The 23,336-nt window shown below is 39.3% G+C and overlaps 1 protein-coding gene across 3 annotated transcripts in view; it reads right to left on the bottom strand.

Moving 5' to 3' along the window:
* The window catches only part of sgce (sarcoglycan, epsilon), a 92,005-nt gene that overhangs the window by 35,233 nt on the left and 33,436 nt on the right, over positions 1–23,336 (bottom strand). For all 3 annotated transcript variants that reach the window (XM_059972569.1, XM_059972566.1, XM_059972568.1), the window contains 5 exons: positions 18,277–18,402; positions 16,968–17,125; positions 6,821–6,893; positions 5,400–5,598; positions 2,336–2,498 (listed from right to left, as the gene is read on the bottom strand). In XM_059972569.1, coding sequence (XP_059828552.1) covers positions 2,336–2,498; positions 5,400–5,598; positions 6,821–6,893; positions 16,968–17,125; positions 18,277–18,402 — 719 coding nt within the window. The remainder of the gene's footprint in view (positions 1–2,335; positions 2,499–5,399; positions 5,599–6,820; positions 6,894–16,967; positions 17,126–18,276; positions 18,403–23,336) is intronic.

Genomic DNA, 23,336 nt, shown 5'->3' on the forward strand with positions numbered 1-23,336 from the left:
CCTTTTTCCTCACATGAGTTTCTTGTACAAAAATAATATGCGCTTTCAGTCTTTGAAATACTTTTTAAAAAATTTCCGTTTAATTGGATGGTTTAAGCCATTAGTATTCCGAGAGACAAAATTAATGGTCTGAGCCATATTTCTAAAATCAACCCTTTGGTATATAAAGAGTTAACCAAAGTATGAACTCATGCACCCGAAAGAGGAACAAAAATAAGTGGAGGAACCGGAAATGACGACACATCAGACATTTTAGTAGTTTGAAATCAGCCCAAATGATAAAACTAGAAAAACTAACAAAAAGACCAATAGAATTAGAAAGAAACCCCCCACCCACCACCCACAAAAAAAAGATCCTCCTGAGCCTAAAAAAGGAGGCCAGGAAAAAAAAGCGTGACACTAAATCTACCCCCATGTCTCCAGAAGGCGATTCCAAATATATAAAAGTAGAAAAAAAAATCCACCCAAAATCCTAAAAAGTAATTAACACTATACTGAAACAGACTTCTTAATATAATTGCTAGTAAAAAGAAAACAAAAAGAATATGAACACTGGTAACTTATAAATTGGGTTAAAACCCGAACAAATAAAAGTTAGGATGTGATAAGAAAGGCATTATAGGAAGAAGACAAAAACAAATGGCGAAATAAAAAAAAGCAAGAAGTATTTTAAAAAAGAAACCGCCATCTTAGTTACACAAAAAAATGAAAAAAAGATATATCAAAATGTTAAAAAAAATTCACCTTCAGAGAATTAATAATAATGACCAAAAAATAAAATACAATGGTTAAAGTAAGTAAATTAAAAAGATTAGTACGTCGATAAAGAAAAGCCTTAATAGGAATATAAAATGTAAAATAAACCTACACCAATAACCAGAAACAAAATCTGGTTTTGGAAACAAAAATTATCTTGTAACAATCAAAACTACACATTTATTAGAGACAAGAAACCGAAGCAATAGGATAATTCTCATCCAGAAAGCTTCAAGCATCAGATGTGGAGAGAAAAACATGTTGTGGTGCATTCGAAGGTGAGATTCTAAGTTTCACAGGGTATAAAAGCACTGGTTTTAGGTTTTTCTCGTAACATTCAGACATCAAAGGTTTAAAAGCAAGCCGCACCTTCATCACTTCTGGGCTAAAATCCTCCACAAGCCGGAATTGGAATTCTCGCAATTTAACCATCCCTAAACGACGAGCCAAACGAATAAGGTGCTCTTTAACATGCACACAGAGAAATCAAACAATTACAACAGGTGGTTTAGATGAAGTACTTGGTGATCGGCGCATAATTCTGTGGGCACGATCAAGTAACGGAGGACCATCTGGGAAAACAGAAGGGAACGCATCCTTTAAAAGTTGAGCGAAATACTTGGAGGGGTCTCCTTGTTCGATACCTACCAGGAGACCAAGTATGCGTAAGTTCTGTCTTCTAGATCGATTTTCAAAATCGACACTCTTGGCTTTAAGTATTTCGAACTGTTTAATCGCCAAAGATAATTTCTGTTCCAGATTCTTGATTTTCAAGTCTCGCTTCCGAGCATCCTCTTGCAGAGTTTGATGCTGTTTAACTTCATGACCAATCTTATCCAAAGAATCCTGGAGAGCCTTTAAATCTTCTTTGAAAGTTTGTCGTTGTTCTTCAAATTTTTCACTTAAGACCTCCAATAATGTATCATAAGTCAATTCAGTGCGTTTAGGATCAGTCTTTTATTTCTTTCCATTGCCGTTAGAATCTTTCCCAGGGTCTCGCCCTTTAGATCTTAAAGCCATTTTTGCACTCATTTCTTCAAAATTCACAGTACACTCTTAAAGATAAGTCCAAGAAAGTAACAAGAATCTTCTGGTGTAGGTAAAAATAAGTTAAATAAGGGTGATCATAGGTTAAAAAAGTAAAGGTTATGGAGCAAATCTAAAATAGTGCTCACTCCATCAGCGTCTCCTGGTGACCTCTCTGCCTTCTCAAAGAGAAAGGGCTTGAGAGTGTGAGCTGCAAGTGGTCTTGACTGTGGAAGGATGTGGCAGAGTAGATATAAAGAAAATACTTATAGTGACAATTGAAACTATAGGCCGAGGAGTCGGGGAGTCAAGGTATTAAACATCACCAATAATGAATTCAAGAGAAATCTCTTTACAACAGAATGATTCAGATGTGCAACTAATAACAGGGAATAGTTGAAACACAGATATATTTAGGGGAAGCTAAGTAAATAATTTGTAATACTTTCTTATAGTGAAAATAATGACGAATATTAAAATGTGTGAGCTCCACTCCAAAACAGTGAACACAATAAGATTTTATAAAGATCATTAGCAGTACTTTCCGACTTACCAAGGACAGTTTGCACCAGTCAATGTCAAACTGGGCTCTGAATTTCTTGTCACAGCTAATGCTGGGCTCCATCTCCTGGCTACACTTCTGCTGGTTTTGAGGAGTTTCCACCTCTCTTAGACATGATGAAAATGTCACATCCGTACCCACCATGACATAAACCCTGTGCAGGAAGAGGACCAGTAACAGAAGTGATTTCTAGCAACTAAGCAGCATGTGAAGCTTGCCAATGACAATGGCTGGTCAACATCTAATAATGCTTGCATTTTAAAAAGACAAATTCTTTAAAAACATTTGGGATTTATTAAACATACAAAGCACAGACTGGAAATGACCCTGTAGACTTCTACACAGAAATCAAAATCCATCCATTCATGTTCAAATGGAAACATTCATAGCAGGAAATTCTAAATGGCAGCATCTAATGCTACTATGTGACATTGGACCACTAGCTGCCAGAATGACATGGATGGCCACTTGTGGGTAAATTGCAAAAGGCATCATATCATGCTTTTACAGCCAAAAGAATAGAGAGTAGAGATACCAGGTTATTAGTTAGAGTACAGTTCTAATTTAAACTTTATTACTACTTTAGTGAGGCCGGCCGGTGGTGTAGTTGCAGCCGCACTAGACTTCGAGGCGAGTGGTCCTAGGTTTGAGTCCTTGCACGCTTTCCATCCGTGCTGGGTTGAGTGCTGAGCTAGCAACTCGACCTCGTGAAAAACAAATGCTAAGGAAATGGGAAAGGTTGCCACCCAATGTACCACAAAGCGCCGATTGGAACAAATGTTCTAGTGGCCGATGCTCCAGCAGCTGTTCTGTTTTTAGGTACACACTCAAACAACAATTAATATGATTAATCATCATTTACAGGTTAACGTTAGTTAATTTCATAGAATCTGAGTACTCCTAGAGTTGCTATTATTCTAAAAGTGTTGTGGATGCCAGAGAATATTTTTTGTCGAATTCAAACCACCTGCAAAAAATAATGGATGGTCCCCAATATGGATGATTTATCTGGTTATTACCTCCTGAAATACATCATGAATGAGAAGTTATGCAGAGCTGGAAAAACTGCTGAAAGGACGAGGAAGATGGGAAGAAAGTCCTGAGTGACCTGGGGACAATTCAAATTCAAATCTAAAACAATGAAACATTTATGAGAGAGCTAGACATTCGGCTGCTTAGAAGCTAGGACTGGAAACAGTTACAACATCTTTCAGTTTGTCATTTACTACATAGTCACGTCGGTGGTGCAGTAGCACAGAGGTTAACACAATGCTTTCCAGAAGCAGCTTCCTGGGCTGTCTGTAAGAATTTCCCCATGACGGTGTCGGTTTCCTCCAGGTGCTCTGGTTTCCTCCTACAGTTAACTGATCATTGTAAAATGCTCTGTGATTAGGCTAGGGTTAAATCAGGGGTTGCTGGGTGGCATGGCTCAAAGGGCCTGTTCTGTGCTGTATCTCAATAAATAAAAATGAAGTCACTGAGAATCCCTGCTCATTGTAAAGAAGCCACAAGCCCAGGGACTTGAATAGACAAGGGAAACTACTAGTTGGTCTGATGATATAACGTGCTGACTTTCAAGTGGTGGGAACATTTTGGGTTATTGCATGGGAGTGTAGTGGTTAACACAAATTTATGGGGAGAAGCTGGATTCATTTTTCTCTGAGCAATGGAGTCTGATGGTTGGCCCGATAGAAGTACACAACCTTATCAGGGCTTTATAGGGTAGATAGTCAGGATCTTTTTCCCACGGTTGGAGTCTCACCAAAATGAGGCCACATGTTTAAAATGTAAGAAGTGAATCTGAGCTCAGTTTTATCTATTTTTACTCAAAGAACTTTTGAAATGGATGTAATGCAGGCAAATGGGATTACTTAAAATTTGACATGGAGACGATAAGCTGAAGTTTGTATGGTACAGTTCTATGACTTGGTTATGTTGTGGCCAGTGGAGAAGTACATACATGTTGTAGCTTATGCATCTGAAAAAGACTGGGGATCGAGGCTGGGCCGAAGAAAACAACAAGAATATTCAAGTGCTAGAATATTGCCATCTTTGCTGTTTCTAACTCTGCCACTAGTCACAAACTCAACCACAGCACCCTGAAAATGGGAAGCAAATGTCCAAATTATGAGGGGAAAGACACATAAGCAACCCTGGCCAGCAAACTCCAGTTACGTGGCGTTTATTTTGCAAGCAAGAGGCGAAAGGCATTGTTAAGTGATGTGAACTGCCTTTGTCAAACAGCGGGCAGTTTTGTGCGAGCTACTGTATAAAAGGTTTGAAATTGCCAGTAATATCGAGGGTGCAGAGGAACATCCGTATGTTGACTAGAGATGCAAGTGATCTGTGATAACATGTAGCAGGGAAACTGTGCAATGCCTGCAGCTGGATGGTACATTCGATAGGATGACGCATTCAGGTCATGATTAGCCAGAGTACAGGAAAGAGACAGAGAGCTTAGTAATGTGGTGTCGTAATGACAACCTTTCCTCAAAGTCAGCAAAACAATGAAAGCCCATGCTTGACTTCAGGAAGGGGAGCAGTCCACACGTTCCTGTCTACATGGAGTGTTAAGGGTGAGATGTCCCTAGGACTGAACATCAGCAATAGCCTGCACTGATCCAACCACAGAGACACCACAGCCAAGAAAACAAACCAGAACTTCTACTGCTTCAGGAAGCTAAAGAAATTTGGCACGTGACCTTTGATCCTCACCAATTTTTAATCGATATATCATAGAAAGCATCCTAGCTGATGCATCACAGCTTGGTATGGCAAACGCTCTGCCCAAGACTGCAAAAAAAAAACAACAAATTGCAAAGTGTTGTGGGTATATCTCTGCACTTCATAGAAACAAGTCTCTCCGTGGCCCAACTTCAGAGTCCAGAATCTGTAGTGAACACAATTACAGCCAACCCATGAAATTCAAGCCCAAAAGCAGTAGGCTTCTAAGGTGAGGAAATAAATCAGCAGCTGAAGGAATCAAACTAAACGGAGAATTAGTTACAAATCCAAACATACTACTTTATTTGTTTCTCTAAATAATTAAACTCACCCTTCCTTCATATTATTGATTGGAAGAGGCACTCGCCCACCTCGGTCAAGAGCCGAGGTGATATTGATGGCATTTAGACGATCAGGCTGCCAAATGTTCTTCACTGCTCCAAGGAAATCACCAATGACCTCACTCGCCAACATCTCCTCCACATTCATGTTCCTCACAAAAAACTCTGCCTGATATGGTAAAGGGTAATCTTTAAAAAATGAAGAGGAACATCAGCAAAGTTGAAACAAGTGGTTGCTCAAAAAAGGTATCCTTGACCGTGGAAACAAGCAGCTAATGGTGTCACTGAGGGCAAAGCCCATCCACATACACAGATAATCTTGAAGCTAATTTTAACCAATTAACTATTAATAATTAGACATCGCTCGCAGAATCAAAATTCTCTGCTCATTCCTAGATGTTATGTTGATCATGCGACCTGGCAGACCACTTTGCATAGCTGTTCAGAAACCAGTGAATCAGTAATAACTTAAGTTATGCACAGGTCTGATTGAGGCAAGGACAGCAACATCCCTCCTTAAAATTTATGAATGAATTAATCAGCTAAGTTTGTTCTGACAAAGACTAAATATAGTGGTAAAAACAGAAAATGCTTGAAATACTGATCAGGCAACATCAGTGGAAAAAGAGAGATAGGAGAGGCAATTCTATGATGCATCCTGACCAGCTAGGGGATTCTGTTTAATTTCAGATTTCCTGTATTCAAAGTTTTATTTTGAGTTTAAACATTTATTTCTATTAAAGCGTTTTTGGGTGCCTTTTATTATGTAGATAAATACCACAAGTTACTTATTTGCATTCACTTGGAACCACTGCAATTCTTTACATGATTATTATTCACAAGTTCAAATAGGAGATTTTTAACCACGGCCAAGACATGCAGGAAATCTGGCTCCTAATATTTATCTCTATTACCTGTTTCTTTTTATTGTTTCATTGCTGAAATGACTCGAGATTTTATATTCTACTTCAACTAAAAAGCTTTTCATTTCATAAAAAAAATATTTTTAATGAAGGCATTTTGAAACTTCCTTTGTCAGTAACAGATGATATTTTTAAAATTTCCTTTTAATAGTTGCATTGTAAAATTTGGGCAGTTTGGAAGGAGATACATATCCAACAGCAGATGTTATGTTGGATGGAAAAGTAACTGGAGCTCTCCTTTTGAGATGTGAACCAAACTCCTTTATACAAAATGGTGACACAAGAGACTGCAGATGCAGCTCCTAGAGGTCCTTTCCATTGTAGATCCTGGACTCTAGGTGGCATCAGTTTGGAATGCATATGCAGAAGTTGGTCCTTTTATACAAATGTTGATACAAGCTAATCCTTTACATGGTTTTGTTCTTATTTCCAAGATACTATAACCTCTACACAAATAAAAAAAATAAGTAGGTTATATTGCTTCTCACCGTTTGAAGCCATGATGTTGACAATCAGAGTATGCCGTGCAGTTTCATATGTTCTTCTGTTATAAGCTGTAACCTGACAAAAATTCAAATAGGAAATCACCAAGGGCTTAAAAATATTGTACACCAATTGAAGCATAATATGTTTGTATACATTCTTCCTATGAACCCCTAGCATGCACGTGCTACTGTGCAGCACCTTAATAGAAATTAAACCAACACATTAGATTAGTGAAACAGTCAGAAGTGTAATGAAACAAGAGGACACAGATACAAGTAGAAAGTGATGCAGTGCGGGTACTGCAAAGGGGCTTTCAGGTCAGAGATTTGGATTATCTAGAAAGCACGGCCTGAGAGACTGGTTAAAGTTGAGTTGCTGACAGCATTGTAGATCTAGCTGAGCAAATGAATTACTTCAGCAAAGAAGAGTATGGACCAGGAGCTGGGAGATGGGATTAGAGCAAATGAGTGTTCACTAGTCAGTAAAGATATGGTGGGCTGAATGTCCTATTTCCATGCTGCATGCTACACTCTCAAACACAAATATAATAGTAACCATGTAATGACACCTGCAAACTGCTTAATCAGATGTAAAATGAATATTGTCCCGTCAAATATTACCAGCACTCGCATTAATTAAGGAATAATTGATATTTTCGGTGAGGGAGTGTAATGCGAACTGAGTCTGAAGAAACCCCTCAACTGGAAAAAAAAAGCTATTTCTTTTTATAATTTAATGAGCACATGAACAAAGTTTGCCCTTTCCATTTGGTATAAATACATCAATCCAACAAGGAGGCAATAATTTGAGTCAGTGGAATTATTTTACACTAAACAAGCAAATACTCAAACAGGGATCACAAGCACTTTGTTCATTTAATTATAAATGTGATACAGTTTTGCTGTAACATTGGATTTAAAACAACAGTTTGATAAACCACTACCAAAATACTATCTCAGGCGATTCGATTGTACATTAGAAGAGAAACGTCAATACATCTTTAGATACAGTGGATTCTATAGTGAGTAGATTAAGCACGTTTTGAGAATGGTGCATTGTCTCAATAATGTCAAGACCATAGATACTACCTGGTGGCTACACAACATTCTGCAGTAAGTGGGTGACCAGCCGGAAGGCATGATCCATATTAGTTTCAAATGAGAAAGGGGTGAAATCCTGCAGACAGATTTTAAGAAATTAGGAAAGAGATTAACAAGCAAACCAGTAGTGGTGAGGGGGGGAGTGGGGAATTCACCTATCAGGGTAGAGCAACAGCAGTCAGGAATGGCACTGGGGCCGGCTCTGAGGCTCAGCGGGGAAGCGTAAAGTCAGGCAGCACAATGGCGAAGGAGTCTCAAAAGTTAGGGGGACAGAAAGGAGATTCTGTGGCTGCAAAAGAGATGTCAGGATGGTGTATTGCCTCCCAGGGGCTAGGGTCCAGGATGTCTCAGAGCGGCAGCAGAATATTCTCAAGAGGGAAGGTGAGCAGCCAGAGGTTGTGGTGCACATCAGCACCAATGACGTTGCTCAAAAGAAGGAAGATGTGCTGCACAGCGAGTAAAGGGAGTTAGGAAAGAGGGTGAAGAGCAGGACATCCAGTAGTCTCTGGAGCATGCCCAGTGCCACTTGCTAATCAGGGCAGGAATAGGATGATAGTACAGATTTGAATGAGTGGCTGAGGAACTGGTGCAAAGGGCAAGGTTTCAGATTCTCAGATCATTGGGAACTCTTCTGGGGCAGGGGTGACCTGTACAAGAGGAATGAACTGAAGGAGAACCAATACCCAGGCCGGGAGGCTGGCTGGTGCTACTCAGGAGGGTTTAAAGCAGTTTGACAGGGGGTTGGGAACCAGAGCACCAGGTCAGAAAGTGGAGAGATGAAGAGGAAGGTAGAGGTTAGGGTCAGTAACAACAGGCAAGTTCAAGTTGAAGTTCATTTTAGATGGGGTAGAATTCGTTAGGTGCATCCAGGAGGGTTTCTTTTTAAATCAAAATTTAGATAGTCCAATCAAAGGATGGGGTGCACTACACATGGTGCTGTCTAACTATGCTGGCCAGGTGACAGTCTTTTCAGTGGGTGAGCAGTTTGGGGACAGTGAACATAACTCATTCAATTTCAAGATAGCTATACATAACGGTAAGAATGGACCTTGGAGAATGGAATTAAATTGGAGCATGGCAAATTACAAGAGCATTAGGCAGGAACTAGGGAGAATTAATTGGGAACAGCTGTTTTTGGGCAAGTCTACATCCGACACGTGGAGGGTGTTTAAAGACAATGCAGAGTACAGGAGAGGTATGTCAGAAGGAAGGACAAGTGTGACAAGGTAAGAGAACATTGGATGTTGAGAGAGCTACTGAGTTCAGTCAAGAAAAAAAAAGGACATGTATGTAAAGCTTAGAAGGCTAAGATCAGAGTACTTCGAATTATAATAAAGCAGAAAACCATTCAAGATGGGAATTAGGAAGGCCAGGATGGGCATGAGAAGCGCTTGGCAAGTAGGATTATAGAGAAGCCAAGGCATTCTACACATACATCAAGAGAAAGGGAGAGGGTAAGACCACTCAAGGACAAACAGGGAACATGTGCTTGGATGCAGGGCATATGGGTGAGATCTTTAATGAGCACTTTACATCTGGAGAAGGACGTGGAAGATGGGGAGCATATCGATATGCTGAGGCATTTTGAGAAAAGGGAGAACAATAGACAATAGGTGCAGAAGTAGACCATTCGGCCCCTCGAGTCTGCACCGCCATTCTGAGATCATGGCTGATCATTCACTATCAATACCCAGTCCCTGCCTTGTCCCCATATCCCTTGATTCCCCTATCATCAGGAGGTAGTGATATGACTCTTAAAGAGCATTACGATGGATAAGTCCCCAGAACCTAAAGCTGCAACATAACTTTCTGGCTTTTGAACTCAATGCCTCAATTAACAAATGGAAGCATCCCATATGCCTTTTCATCCACCTATCCACCTGTCCTGCCCTTAACAGTACACTATCTCTTTACATTTGACCTACCAAGATGCAATACTTCACATTTGGCCAGGTTAAACTCCATCTGCCATTTCTCTGCCCATACCTGTAACTGATCTATATCCTGCTATATTCTTTGCCAGTCTTCTGTACTATCCACAAAACCACCAATATTTGAATCATCTGCAAATTTACCATCCCACCCGTCTACATTTTCACCTAGGTCATTTATATACATCATAAACAAAGGTCCCAGTACAGATCTTAGCAGAACACCACTAATCACAGACCACCATTCAAGTTCTTTCAACCACTATCCTCTATCTTCTATGGGCAGGCCAGTCCTGAATTCACCATGGATTACCTGCATGTTAATCTTCAGGATGAGCCCTATGGGATATACACTAGGTTACTAAGAGAAGCAAAAGAAGAGATTGCTGGGGCCTTGACTGTCTTCTTGTCTGTCCGCAGGCAAGGTCCTGTAGGACTAGTGAGCAGCTAATTTTGTTCCATTATTTAAGAAGGGAACCAGGGACAATCCAGGGAACTATAGACTAGTGAGTCTCACTTCACTATTAGGGAAAGTGTATGGTCATGCACTTTGGTGGAAGAAATAAACAGGCAGACTATTATTTAGAAGAGGAGAAAATTCAAAATGCAGAAATGCAAAGAGACTTGGGAGTCCTTGTGCAAGACACCCTAAAGGGTAACCTGCAGGTTGAGTCGGCTGTGAAGAAGGTGAATGCAATGTTGCATTCATTTCTAGAGGTATGGAATATAAGAACTGGATGTGATGTAGAGGCTCTATAAGGCACTCATGAGACCACACTTGGAGTACTGTGTGCAGTTTTGGGCTCCTTGTTTTAGAAAGGATATACTGACATTGGAGAGGGTTCAGCGAAGATTCACGAGAATGATTCCAGGAATGAGAGGGTTACCGTTTGAGGAATAATTGGCAGTTCTTGGGCTATATTCCCTGGAGTTCAGAAGAATGAGGGGGCGTATCTCTCAGAAACATTCCAAATGTTAAAAGGCCTGAAAAGATTAGGTATGGCAAAGTTATTTCCCATGGTAGGGGATTCCAGGACAAGAGGGCACGACTTCGGGATTGAAGGACATCCTTTTAGAACTGAGATGCGGAGAAATTACTTTAGTCAGAGGGTGGTAAATCTGTGGAATTTGTTGCCACGAGCGGCTGTGGAGGCCAAGTCATTGGGTGTATTTAAGGCAGAGATAGATAGGTTCTTGATTAGCCAGGGCATCAAAAGGTAGGGGGTGAAAGCAGGGGAGTGGGCATGACTGGATGAGGTGGATCTGCCCATGATTGAATAGCGGAGCAGATTCAATGGGCCAAATGGCCTTCTTCTGCTCCTAAATCTTATGATCTAAGTTACTGTTGAGAATTCTTACGGATAGGATTTATAAGTATTTGGGAAACCACAGTCTAATTAGGGGAGTCAGCATGGCTTTGTGCGGGGCAAGTCACGTCTTATTAACTTGGTAGAGTTTTTGATGACGAGATGACAAGGGTGATTGATGAAGGTAAAGCTGTAGCTGCTGTCTGGTCCCAGCATTAGAGGAAAGGATGGTGAGGCTTTGGAGAGGGTGCAGAAGAGGATTACCAGGGTGCTACCTGGATTAGAGGGCATGCATTAGAATGAGAGGTTGGACACAGTTGGGTTGTTTTCTCTGGTGCAGCAGTGGCTGAGAGAATATCTGACAGAGGATATAAGATTATGAGGACATAAATGGAGTAGATAGACTGCATTTTCTCCCCAGGGTTGAAATAACTAATGCTAGAAGGCATGTGTTTAAGGTGAGAAAGAGTCATTTCAAAAGAGATACGAGAGGCAATATCTTAATGCTTATTTATTTATTTATACCTGTAATGCGCTGCCTGGGGTGGTGGTAGATGCAGATAGATTAGGGATATTTAAGAGACAAAAAGTACATGAATGTGAGGGAAATGAAAGTATATGGACATTGAGTGGGCAGAAGAGATTCGTTCAATTGTCTATTCGATTACTAATTTTAATTGAGTCAGCACAACTTTGTGGCCAAAGGACCTGCTCCTGTGCTGTCCTTTTCTTTGCTCTATGTTCTATGTCAACATTTCTTCATCACGATCAGAAAGAAAAGGGGAAGAAGCCAGCATAAGAAGGTGGGTGAAGAGCATAAGACCTTGTAGAAAAATTCAGTCTCCACACTTGCCCCTCTCTCAGTTACCCGAATGTCAACTGGAAGACCATCAGTTTGTAAGTTACAGAGAGCACAGAATTCCTCTAATTTATTCAGGATATATTTTTTTTTAAACACCGGTGTAATAAATCCAGCAAGATAAGGGGCAATTTTGGATATAGTCTTCATTAGTGAGCTGGTAGGTGAAAGGAGTATCTGTATGAAATACATGGAGAGCATAATCATTATTTAGTTAGATTTAACATATTTATGGATAAAATAAAAACAAAGATTCTAAACTAGGGCAACACCATTTTTAGTTGAATGAAAGCGACTTAGCAACAGACTGAACCAACCAAGGAGATAAATCTGTTTCCAAGCAACAGAGACATTGAGGGAGGAATCTGTGTAAACAACTTCCCACACAAATGGTACTCTCCAATCTTGGGCTCCTAGATTGTCAAGGCACAGCTAGCATAGGAGAAACATACAAGGGGAAACTTGAGACAGACACCAATCTTCTAATGAACCAAAATCTCTGGAAGCGTATGTGAAGTTAAGAAATATAATTAAAAGGGAATTTAGAGAAGTACAGAGAAAAAAAACTGCAGGCGAATAAAATTCACGTTGAAGAATATAAATAGCAAGAGGTTAATGGAAAAGTGTAAGACTATAGCAGACGCAAAAGGTAATGAAGTGTGTTAGAGGGACAACTTCTGCATATTTTGAGAATGTCTTCATAAACCTGAGAGATAGAATATAGATCATGGAATACAGGTTCTTCAACCCACAATATTGTGCCAACCCTTTAATCTACTCTATATAACCATATACTCAAATAACCATCAGTTAAAGATCAATCCCCCACATAGCTCTCTGTTTTTCTTTCATCCATGTGCCTATGCAAGAGTCTCTTAAATGTCCCTAATGTATCTACCTCTACCTCCAACCTTGGCACTGCATTTCATGCACCCACCACTCTGTGTTTAAAAAAAACCTAAATGATATCCCCTATATTCCCCTCCAAGCACCTTAAAGCTATATCCCCTCATATTAGTCACTTCCACCCTGGGATGAAGTCTCCAGCTGTCCACTCAATCTATGCCTATCATCTTATACAGCTCTATCAAGTCATTGCTCATTCTCCTTCACTCCAAGAGAAAAGCCCTAGCTTGCTCAACCTATCCTCATCAGGTAAGCACTCTAGTCCAATCAGCATCCTGGTAAATCTCCACTATACCCTCTAAAGCTTCCACATCCTTCCTATAATGATGCGACCAGAACTGAACCCCATACTCCAAGTGTGGCCTAACCAGGGTTTTATACAGCTGCAACATTACCTTGTGGCTCTTGAACTCAATACCCCAACTAATGAAAGCCAACACACCACACACCTTCTTAACCAACCTATCAACCTGCATTGCAACACCAAGGGATCTGGACATGGACCCAAATCTCCCTCTATTTCTCTGCACTGTTAAAAATCCTGCCATTAACCCCATATCCAAACTTCCAAATAGAGCCCTTCACACACTTTTCCCAAATTGTACTCCATCTGTCACTTCTCAGCCCAGCTCCGCAACCCATCAACATCCTGCTGTAATCTATGACAATTTCTGCACTATCTACAACCACCAGTCTTCATCGAGAGATCAGCAGTGGAAAGGGTGAGCAGTTTCAGGTTCCTGACTGTCAGTATCTCTGAAGATCTATCATATTGATGCCATTACAAAGAAGGCATGACAGCGGCTATATTTCATTTGGAGTTTGAGGAGATTTGGTGTCATCAAAGACTCTCACAAATTTCTAAAGTAGTAACTTGGAGAGCATTCCAACTAGTTACCTCACCATCTTGTATGGAAGGTCCACTCACTGCACAGGATGGGAAAAATCTGCAGGAAGTTGTAAACTCAGCCAGCTCCACCAGGGCCCCAGCCTCCCTGGTATCGAGGTGGTACAGAAGCAGGAAGACACACATTCAGCATTTTAGGAACAGGCGCCTGCGCCATCAGATTTCTGAATCGACAATGAACCCATGCGTACTACCTATTCCACACTCCCCCCCGGCACTATTTATTTAATATATATGTATTTATTGTAATTGATAGTGTTTTATTGTGTATTGCACTGTACTACTGCCACAACACAACATATGCCAGTGATATTAAACCTGATTCTGATTCTAACCACTACCTGCAAACTTAATAACCCACCCTTCCACTTCCTCATCCTTACAAAGAGCAGGGGTCCCAGAACAGATTCCCTCATTCAACACCACTGGTCACTGACCTCCAGACAGAATATGGTCCATCAACTACCTCCCTCTGCCTTCCATGGGCAAGCAAATATTGAATCCACACAGCCAAGTTTCCATCGATCCTCTACATACTGACTTTCTGAATGGATCTACCCTGGGGAACCTTGTTAAATGCCTTTCTGAAATCCACATCCACCACTCTGCCTTTATCAATTTGTTTTGTCACTTACTCAAAGAATTCAATCAGACTCGTGAGGCATGAGCTGCCCCTCACAAAGCTGTGTTTACCTGCCCTAACTTCCACATTTCCATTGTGTGCTTCCCTAAATATATCCATTCCCATTTTATGCTCCCAAATTATAATTCACCTTCCTTCAATTAAATATTTTCTCTCACAATCTGCTCCTATCCCTGTTCAAAGCTTTAGGAAAGGTCAGAGCCTCCAAAATACTCACCCTTTGAGAGATCTGACATTGATGGAGTAAAGGGATAGGTAAATAGGGGTATAGATTAAAAGACAATGATTAGCTGATGATTAATTACCTTATAGGTACCCTATGTTAGCTGTTGGACAGCCAAAAGGGAACCTTACCCAGCAACAAGTGACGTACCAGACATTGTTCCCTAATAGTGTTAGACATAGGTCTAAATAAAGAATTGTCTGGTCGCACAAAGCATTTTGAGGTATAACATAACTAAATAGGGGAAGGATGGCGTAAGGGAGGGGGTAGAACGTTTGAGAGTAGGGGGAGGTGTCAACATGAGGAACTGAGGTTGTATCCATGCTAGCCTTGGCAGAAATAATTATAACTAACCAATAATGATTTTACATCTAATTGTATCTTAGAGTGTGATTGAAACTATTCTAAAACTGTATTAACTCGCGTAATTATAGTATTTCCTGTAATGATCAATTTAAATTGTGTGGAATTGTGTTCGGAGGAGGGCAGTGTCCGGACTGGCTCTTTGGGAGATCAGTCCATAACTTCCCCCACAGCATGCTATGAATAAAAAGTTTGGTGAAGTATCGCTTGCTTTATGGTTTATTGAGTCAGTGGTACCTTGCACTATTGTAGTGGTCACCAACCTTTTTAAGCCCAAGATCCCCTACCTCAGCCTTAATGAAAGGCAAGATCGACTCCAAATTGATTAGTTACACGCATGCGCACCGGGGCAGAAAAGACCGGAAGTAAAACCCCGCAATCCGGAAGTAGAAATAACGTATGAACACCAGGGGTCACCCTTTTCTCGCACTGCGGACCGGTTTCATGTTAACAATATTCTTGCGGACAGGCTGAAGGGGGGTGGGGGGGGTGTTAATCACAACTGGAATATAGCGATACTCGAAGCAGATGCCTTATGTTCAGTCTATTCCAAAATTTAGTTTTCGTGGCTCTCAGCACTTAGCTGCTGTCCCGCTTGCTCACGTTTTTTCCGCTGGAAAAACTCAATGCGTTTGTGTTTAAGTGTAAGGTGCTTGGACTCAGGGTACCAAAGCAGTTATGAGTGCTTCACTGCCTCATTAGACAACCCCCGCCAGCCCACCGCCAGAAGCCTTGGCCAGGTGAGGCTGTTCCCGTGCCGGGACAGCGGCGGTTGCAGTCCGGAGAAAGCGACCGACTGACCGAGCGAGGAGAGCGACAGGGTGCTTTTGTACATTGTACCTTCCTCAATGACCAGACATCTGAACCCTGCCCCTTGCACTAATTCTTCAGCTGCACCCTCACCTGCCAAATCACCCTATCCTTACCCTCACTGGCACATGTTACAGGCAGTAGTCTAAATCTTACCATCCTTGAGGTCCTGCTTTTCAGCTTCCTACCTAGCTCCCTATATTCTCTCTTCAGGACCTCATTCTTTTTCCTACCCATGTCAATGGCACCAATTTGTACCATGTTAACAAATTGCATGACACATGCCAGTGATTGTAATAAACCTGATTCTGATTACTTCTGCCTGCTCACCCTCCCCCTTAAGAATGCTGTGCACCCAATCTGAGATGTCCCTGACCCTGGCACCACGGTCAATAATTCTTTGATGCCAAAGATGTGAGCTCATCTCCAAACACAGCTGACTGACCATTGTTGACTAACATCACAAAGCAGTCAAAGGGTGCTAGCAGTACCCAAACTGAGTATCAGTGGAATTTACCTCTAATGGCTATTATATTAATAAACCGGTTAACCTTCTCCTTGATCACAATGATCACATCTAATTTACAGGTCATTAACTTTTTCATTTATGTTTATTTGGAAATGATTTTGCTACCATTACTTCACGTAATGAGGGGTGCAAATTCTATTTTGTGCAGTAAGATGGACTAGGACCGCAGAGTTACTACCACGCTCAAAGAACCAAAGTCCATTCCTGCCCTCATCGATATTGAACGTTTTACCTGTGAGTGCATGGGTTTCCTCCCACATGCTAAAGACTTGCTGTCTGGTTGGTTAACTGGCTAACTTCAAATTGACCTTTATACAGATGGCTATAGAACTGATGGAAACATGGGGAGAGAAGTTACAAGAGAATTTAGTGGGGGAATAGGATTACTCTGAGCCAGCACAGGCTCGATGACCTTCCTACGATATAAGGAAATATGGGCTGCAAAATAGTTTTATATCTTCCAAATATTGAAAAGTAGGTCAATATTTTGAAAAACTACCCAATACTTATAAAACTGCAATCTACTGAATTCCTGAACAACAACACTTCATCCATCAGGTTATGATGTTACCTCAATTACTGTTGTTTTGTCAGCATTCTCAATAGTTGGCGATCCATAAAGTACTCCGTCACTGTATGGAGTTCTTTGTATGTATCGTAGCCAGCCAGGCCTGTCTGGGTATCCTTTTAGGTTTGTCTTAAATGTAATTGGATCATTTCTAGAGTCAGCTATAACAAAAATGTGCAACATGTTAGCCAGGTAATTCCAAAACCAAAACAAAACCCTGCATTTCTTTACTTCAATCACTGGGTTACTTTTTAAAATCTAATATGGGTTTGTAACTTAAGAATGCATTCCACTTAGGATCAGCAAAGATGTTTATACTTAGTGCAGTAAATCAAGCATGTAGATAATGGATAATCTTATTATAAACTAGCTCCTTTAGTGGTTCCACTGAGTAATGTAGACTGGAGTCCTGGTACTCTTCTCTGCCAAATTTTGTAATTCTTAGTCAAAATAACAGAATAAAAATGACAAATAAGATCAGTGCCAACAGAAATGAAGGTAAACTTTGTCACAGCATGACTCCTAATTGCTTTCAAATAAACTTCAGTTACCTATTCCTGAAAAAAGCCTCGTTTGGGAACGAAGGCCCGAAAAGTCAAATAATGTGCCAATATTCACTTAGCAAGGTTTATACGAGTGAGGCTCTCTTGATGAAGTACAGTGTGTTGTTAGCACTCAAGATCATAGACCAACAAAGAGTCAATGCCTCAAAGCCATGAGAATTATAGCATTTCAAAGCCTTCATTTAATTACCTATTTTTTAATTGCTTTGACTTTTCCATCTCTATTTAATGTACTTAGTTTTTCAACTTGAACTTGATGACTTATCCTTAGCCAAGTTATTATGCATATGCAACTGCTGACAAAAAACTTTGATCATCTGTGGCATACTAGACCTAACCCAATCCATCTGTGCTATGTTCTTAAATCTGTTATAATTGTACTTGTGTGGAGAAATTTACAATTTAGCTGCCATTATTTTTAATCATTCTCAACTCAGATAATTTTAGAAAACTGAAAGAATGAGTTTTTGCAGAAAAACAAATCTGAAAATTGATATTACGTACAAAAATGTAGTCAAAACAATACAGATTCCTATCCAAAGTTAGCATCTCCCAAGCTTTATGCAACATTAAGTTCTATTTGAACATCCACCCAAAATATTTTGAAACAAAATTCCTGAAAAACTAATTTGATTCAGTGGTCTAAACATTACCTTTTGCTTGGACCAAACAAAAGCAGGTTTGAAACTTTGACTAAGTCTACAAGTACACCTTGGGTAACTCAGATGGATTAGGAGAACCTCACTCACCGAGTTTGTTTGAGTAGGGAGGAAATTCCCCTTTGAAGTACTCTCTCTTCAAAACATGCACAAAAAGGACTCCAGAAGAGGGATAAAGATTCCGATCAGATTGCACTTGAGAAAAGATGGAATACACTAAGAAGAATAGGGAAAATATTAAAACCAAACGGATCAAGTATATAATAAATAGTTTTACAATCATTACAACACTGTCCAGATCAAGCTACGCTACTCCTACATCTGAAGCATTTGATAACCAAACAGGCTCAATTGAAATAGTGAAAATTCTGTTTTAATTAATTTTATGATTTAATTTATAATATCAACTACAATTAATCAACTGTTTCCAATTTTATAGTTCACATTAATATTTTTGCTCATGAAAATCTGTTTTATGTACATGTCTGTCTACAATAATTCAATGTATTCTCATGAAGGTCAATATTAAAATATTATTTCTTTTCCTCTCCACCTCTTTCTGGCTGACCAAGACGACATCAAATATTTTATTTTTGCAATCAAAAGATAAGCCTGTTTTAACTTGGAAAATCTAGGATGACAGTGTTATATGTTACCGATTCCAAGCCACATTTTAAATATTTACAAGTAGTCCAATGTTTTCAAGTAAGCAAATGGGAAATGTAACAGTCTCAACTGAACATGACATTTTAACCATTTATGCAACATTGACCAAATATAACAAAATATAACATTTGTTCAAAAGTAATCTGTTCAATAGATTACATAAAGCAATTATCCAAAGTTAGGATAGAATTATATTTAAAAAATGCAAGGAAAAACAGAACATTATAAGTTAAATAATGGTTAATTTTCAAATCTAGTCTGTTAAAGCTAATGTTCAAAAGCCATCAATACAGGATTCTAGGGATCATCTATGGGTGGAAGATATTTACAAATTCTTCATGGGTTGCTTCACCCTACTACTAGAACAACCAGGCTATTTGTGAGGTCTATTATTCATGAAGATTTAACAAGTTATGTAAAGAAATAAGCTTTTAAAGTTAAAGCTTGGTTAGCACAGTGCAAATGGAGTTTTTTCTCTGCCTCTAGAAAAAGCAAAAAAATAATTAAGACTGGTATGGGTCATGAGACCTTACCTCCCACACGAAAATACATACCTCGATGAGCACAGAAGTTAATTGGAAATAGAGTCACAGAACACTACAGCACAGAAACAGTCGCTTTGGCCCATCGAGTCTGTACCAAACTATTAATCTGCCTTACCCCATCAATCTGTTACCTGTGCCCTGTACTTTGGGTGTAACTGTCTCCTTGTATGTCCTATCACCCCCTCATTGTCCCAAATGATCCTGAGTTCACCTAGTTCCAGATCTAAATCCTTAACACCGTCTAAAAGAAGCTGCAGCTGAATGCACTCCTTGCAGGTGTGATCATCTGCCATTGGAGGTCTCCCACACACTGCAAGAGAAGCATTCCACTACCCTGCCTGCCATCCCCACTGCTCCAACTGTGCAATGAGAAAGAAAGAAATTTTAAGCAAAAAAAAAGCTATCCGTAGCCTCCTCCTCTCCTCTCCAAAGCCTGAACTCCCCACTCTAACACTGGCCCATTCCCACAATGGCCACTCTGCTTAAACCTAACTTCTTTTCATTGGACCTTACCAAATGCCCAATTACCCACAATCCAACATCTCCTTTGGAACAGTGGTGTGCAGAATGCTTCAATGCAATTTTATATCGGCTGATGCCTACCAAACAGCTTCCTGTTTAATCTGATGCAAATGTAAACAAGCAGTGCTAAAAATAATCTCTGGAGAATAGTGATGTTGTGGCGACCCACTTCCCAGCGCAGTCGAACCGGCTCACAAAGTGGCGCGTGCCGGCATAGAGGCCGGTCCCAAAGAGGGCGACAAGTCTGCTTCACAAGCAAGGGGAAAAGCCCGCGCGCAGGACGGGACTGTGAACTCGCCCCCTACAGCATTCAGGAAGGCTTTAAAGCAAGGCCGCGGTTTGAATAAATCTCTTTTGCAGCTACAGTTCACCGACTCTGTGTTGTTAATTGCAGTGCTGCACGTAGCACACCACTACAATTGGTGACCCCGACGGTCCAAACAATATTGGGGCCAAAGATGAACAACGCCGCATCTTCATGCAGTTTCATTAAAACTGCCAAGCTGGGATCTCAAGATGGCACTTATGGAGTGAAGCGGTTTTAGGCTTTGCTCCAATCCTTTTACTTTTTTTTAACCTACAAACACCCCCTAATTGAGTTTTTTATACCTATTCTAAAGGGGTTTAAACATATGAAATTTTTTTCAACTGTTTGAATCATTTTCAACTCGCTGAAATGTCAAAAGCAAAGGAATGGAAACAGACGAAAGAACCGGTAACTTTAGAAGCAATTGTGAATCTTATGGACAACAGACTTGGAAAACTGGAGAGTAAATTAACCGCAAAGCTTTCTACGTTCGATGAAATTTTAAAGTCATTTGACGCAAAACTTCAAGCACTTACACTGGAATCACAAAAACAACAAGCAAGTATCTTAGTTCTTGAAGAAGCCACTCGCCAGAGAGATCGTATAATTGAAACTTTGCAACAACAGCAAGCTTCGACTTCTCAACAGATGGATTGTTATAAATCTAAAATCACTGATCTTGAAAATTGCTCTCGAAGACAAAATCTTCGGTTAATTGGGATTCCCAAAAAATTTGAGAATGGCGATCTCACTGTTTTTTTCTCCAAATTTTTAATGGATGTCTTTGGCTCAGAAGTACTGGATTCCCCTCCAATAATCGACCGTGCACATCGCATTTCTCGTTTTCGTTCAGATTCAAGTTTGAAACCACGACAAGTAATTCTCCAGATCCATTATCCTCATACCAAAGAGTGTTTGATTTGGGCTGCAAGGAAAAAGGGAATGATCAGCTTTCAAAATTTAAAATTCCGTATTCTGGAAGACTACAGTCCCGAAGTTTTAAGGGCAAGAATGGCTTTTAAATTGGTTATGTCGGAAATTCATCCGGAAGGCTACATGCAAGCGCTGTTATTTCCAGCACATTTGAGAGTTACTGTGAAGACTGAACTTATCGCCTGTTCAAATCTCCAGCGGATGCTCAAAGATTTCTTGAAGAATAACATTTTATCGGGTTGACTAATGCAATAATTAGTTTATAGATTTAGATCTTTTATAAAATGATTTTTTTAATGTATGGCTTACATGTATTTTTTATACATGGTAAAAGTCCGTTTTCGGTTGATTCTGAGTTTGTTCTTTTTTCATATTATTAATCTGTTAGTTGTGAAAGTAATTCATTAGGGTTTTCTTCTAAGTTTGTATACACTTTTTTATATTTTTAACGTTTAAATATTAAGATTTTTTTAAAAATAAAATGTTGTTTCTTCTTCCCGGAAGACCTTAGTGCTTGGAATGTCACATCCGTTTTGATGTGTTTGAATAAGTTTCAAACTTTCTTTTAAAACACTAATACAATATTATTCATTTATGGGTTTTATCATTTTAATTTTTAAATTTTTTAAATCCTTTTGTTTTATAGATATAATACTAATTTTATATTTTAATTTTTGTTATACCAACCCTTTCTTATAATATGGGTGGTTTGTATTTTTTATTCAACTTTTTTTTGTTTGAGTTGCCTTCTTGAGACATGGGGGTAATTTTAGTGTTAGATTGCTTGCTTGCCTCTTTTTGGCTTTTTTCCTGGGGTTTTGAGGGTGGAGGGAGGGGGATTTTTCTTTTTTCTTTTCTTTTTGCTTGCTTTCTGCTTAGTTTTACTTCATGGGCTCATATGAAACTACAAAAATGGTTGCAGTGCCGTGATTTCCAGTTCCTCCTTGAACTTACTTCCCTCTTCTGGATTCATGAGTTCATCTTTTTTTTAACCTTATGTGTTAATTGTAGTAAATATTGTCAATATGGATAGGGTTATTAATTTTGTTTCTTGGAATACTAATGGTTTAAATCATCCAATCAAACGGAAAAAAATATTCAAAGTATTCCATAGAATGAATGCTAATGTTATCTTTGTACAAGAGACTCATGTAAGGAAGGTGGATAGTCAATACTTTTTTCGGTTTTGGAAAGGCCAACAATATCACTCGAATTCTCAAGCCAAAGTAAGAGGTGTTTCCATTTTTATAGATTCTTCAACCTCCTTTATACACCATGAAACAATTTCAGACCCACAAGGTAGATTTTTGCTTATTACTGGTCTACTTGTTAATCAAAAAGTTGTTTTAGTTAATGTTTATGCTCCAAACACTGATTGTCCTGAATTTTTTAAGTGTCGATTTACATCCTTTCCCAATTTGAATCAGTATAGGCTGATAATGGGTGGGGATTTTAACTGTTGTTTATAAATCAGCCTCTCTTATTAATTCCTTTATGACTGATTCAGCAATTTTTGAAATTTGGCCTTCTTTACACCCCAATGACAAAGAGTTTTCATACTTTTCTCATGTTTATCATAATTATTCAAGAATTGATTACTTTTTCATTGATCACTGTTTACTTACAGATGTTATCGATTGTAAATATGACTCTATTACCATTTCTGATCATGCATCTTTGAAGCTATCTATTAAGATAATGGATTCATCTATTAATGCTAAATCTTGGAGGTTCAACTCTATTTTATTGCAATACTTAGACTTTGTTAATTTTATCAAACAACAAATTGATTTGTTTTTCTCAACAAATTCTACAGCAGAGATCTCTAGTGGAATTTTATGGGACACTTCTAAAGCATTTATTCGTGGACAGATTATTTCATACTCTGCTGGAGTTAGGACACAAACTAATTCTAAAATATTGGTTGATAAAATCAAAGCAATTGATAAGATTTATTCAGTGACCCCCAGCAAAGAACTTTATAAAGAAAGAGTGGAACTTCAAATGGAGCATAGTTTGTTATTATCCTCTTTGATTGAAAATCAGTTAATTAAATCTAGAACCCAGTTTTATGTATATGGAGATAAGTCTGGCAAATTATTGGCTAATCAATTGAAAACTGCTTTGGTTAAACGACAGATTACTAGGATTCGTAAACAAGAAGGCACTCTGACGAT

The sequence above is a fragment of the Hypanus sabinus genome, chromosome 6, assembly GCF_030144855.1.
Source record: "Hypanus sabinus isolate sHypSab1 chromosome 6, sHypSab1.hap1, whole genome shotgun sequence".
In the NCBI taxonomy this organism is placed as follows: Eukaryota; Metazoa; Chordata; class Chondrichthyes; order Myliobatiformes; family Dasyatidae; genus Hypanus; species Hypanus sabinus.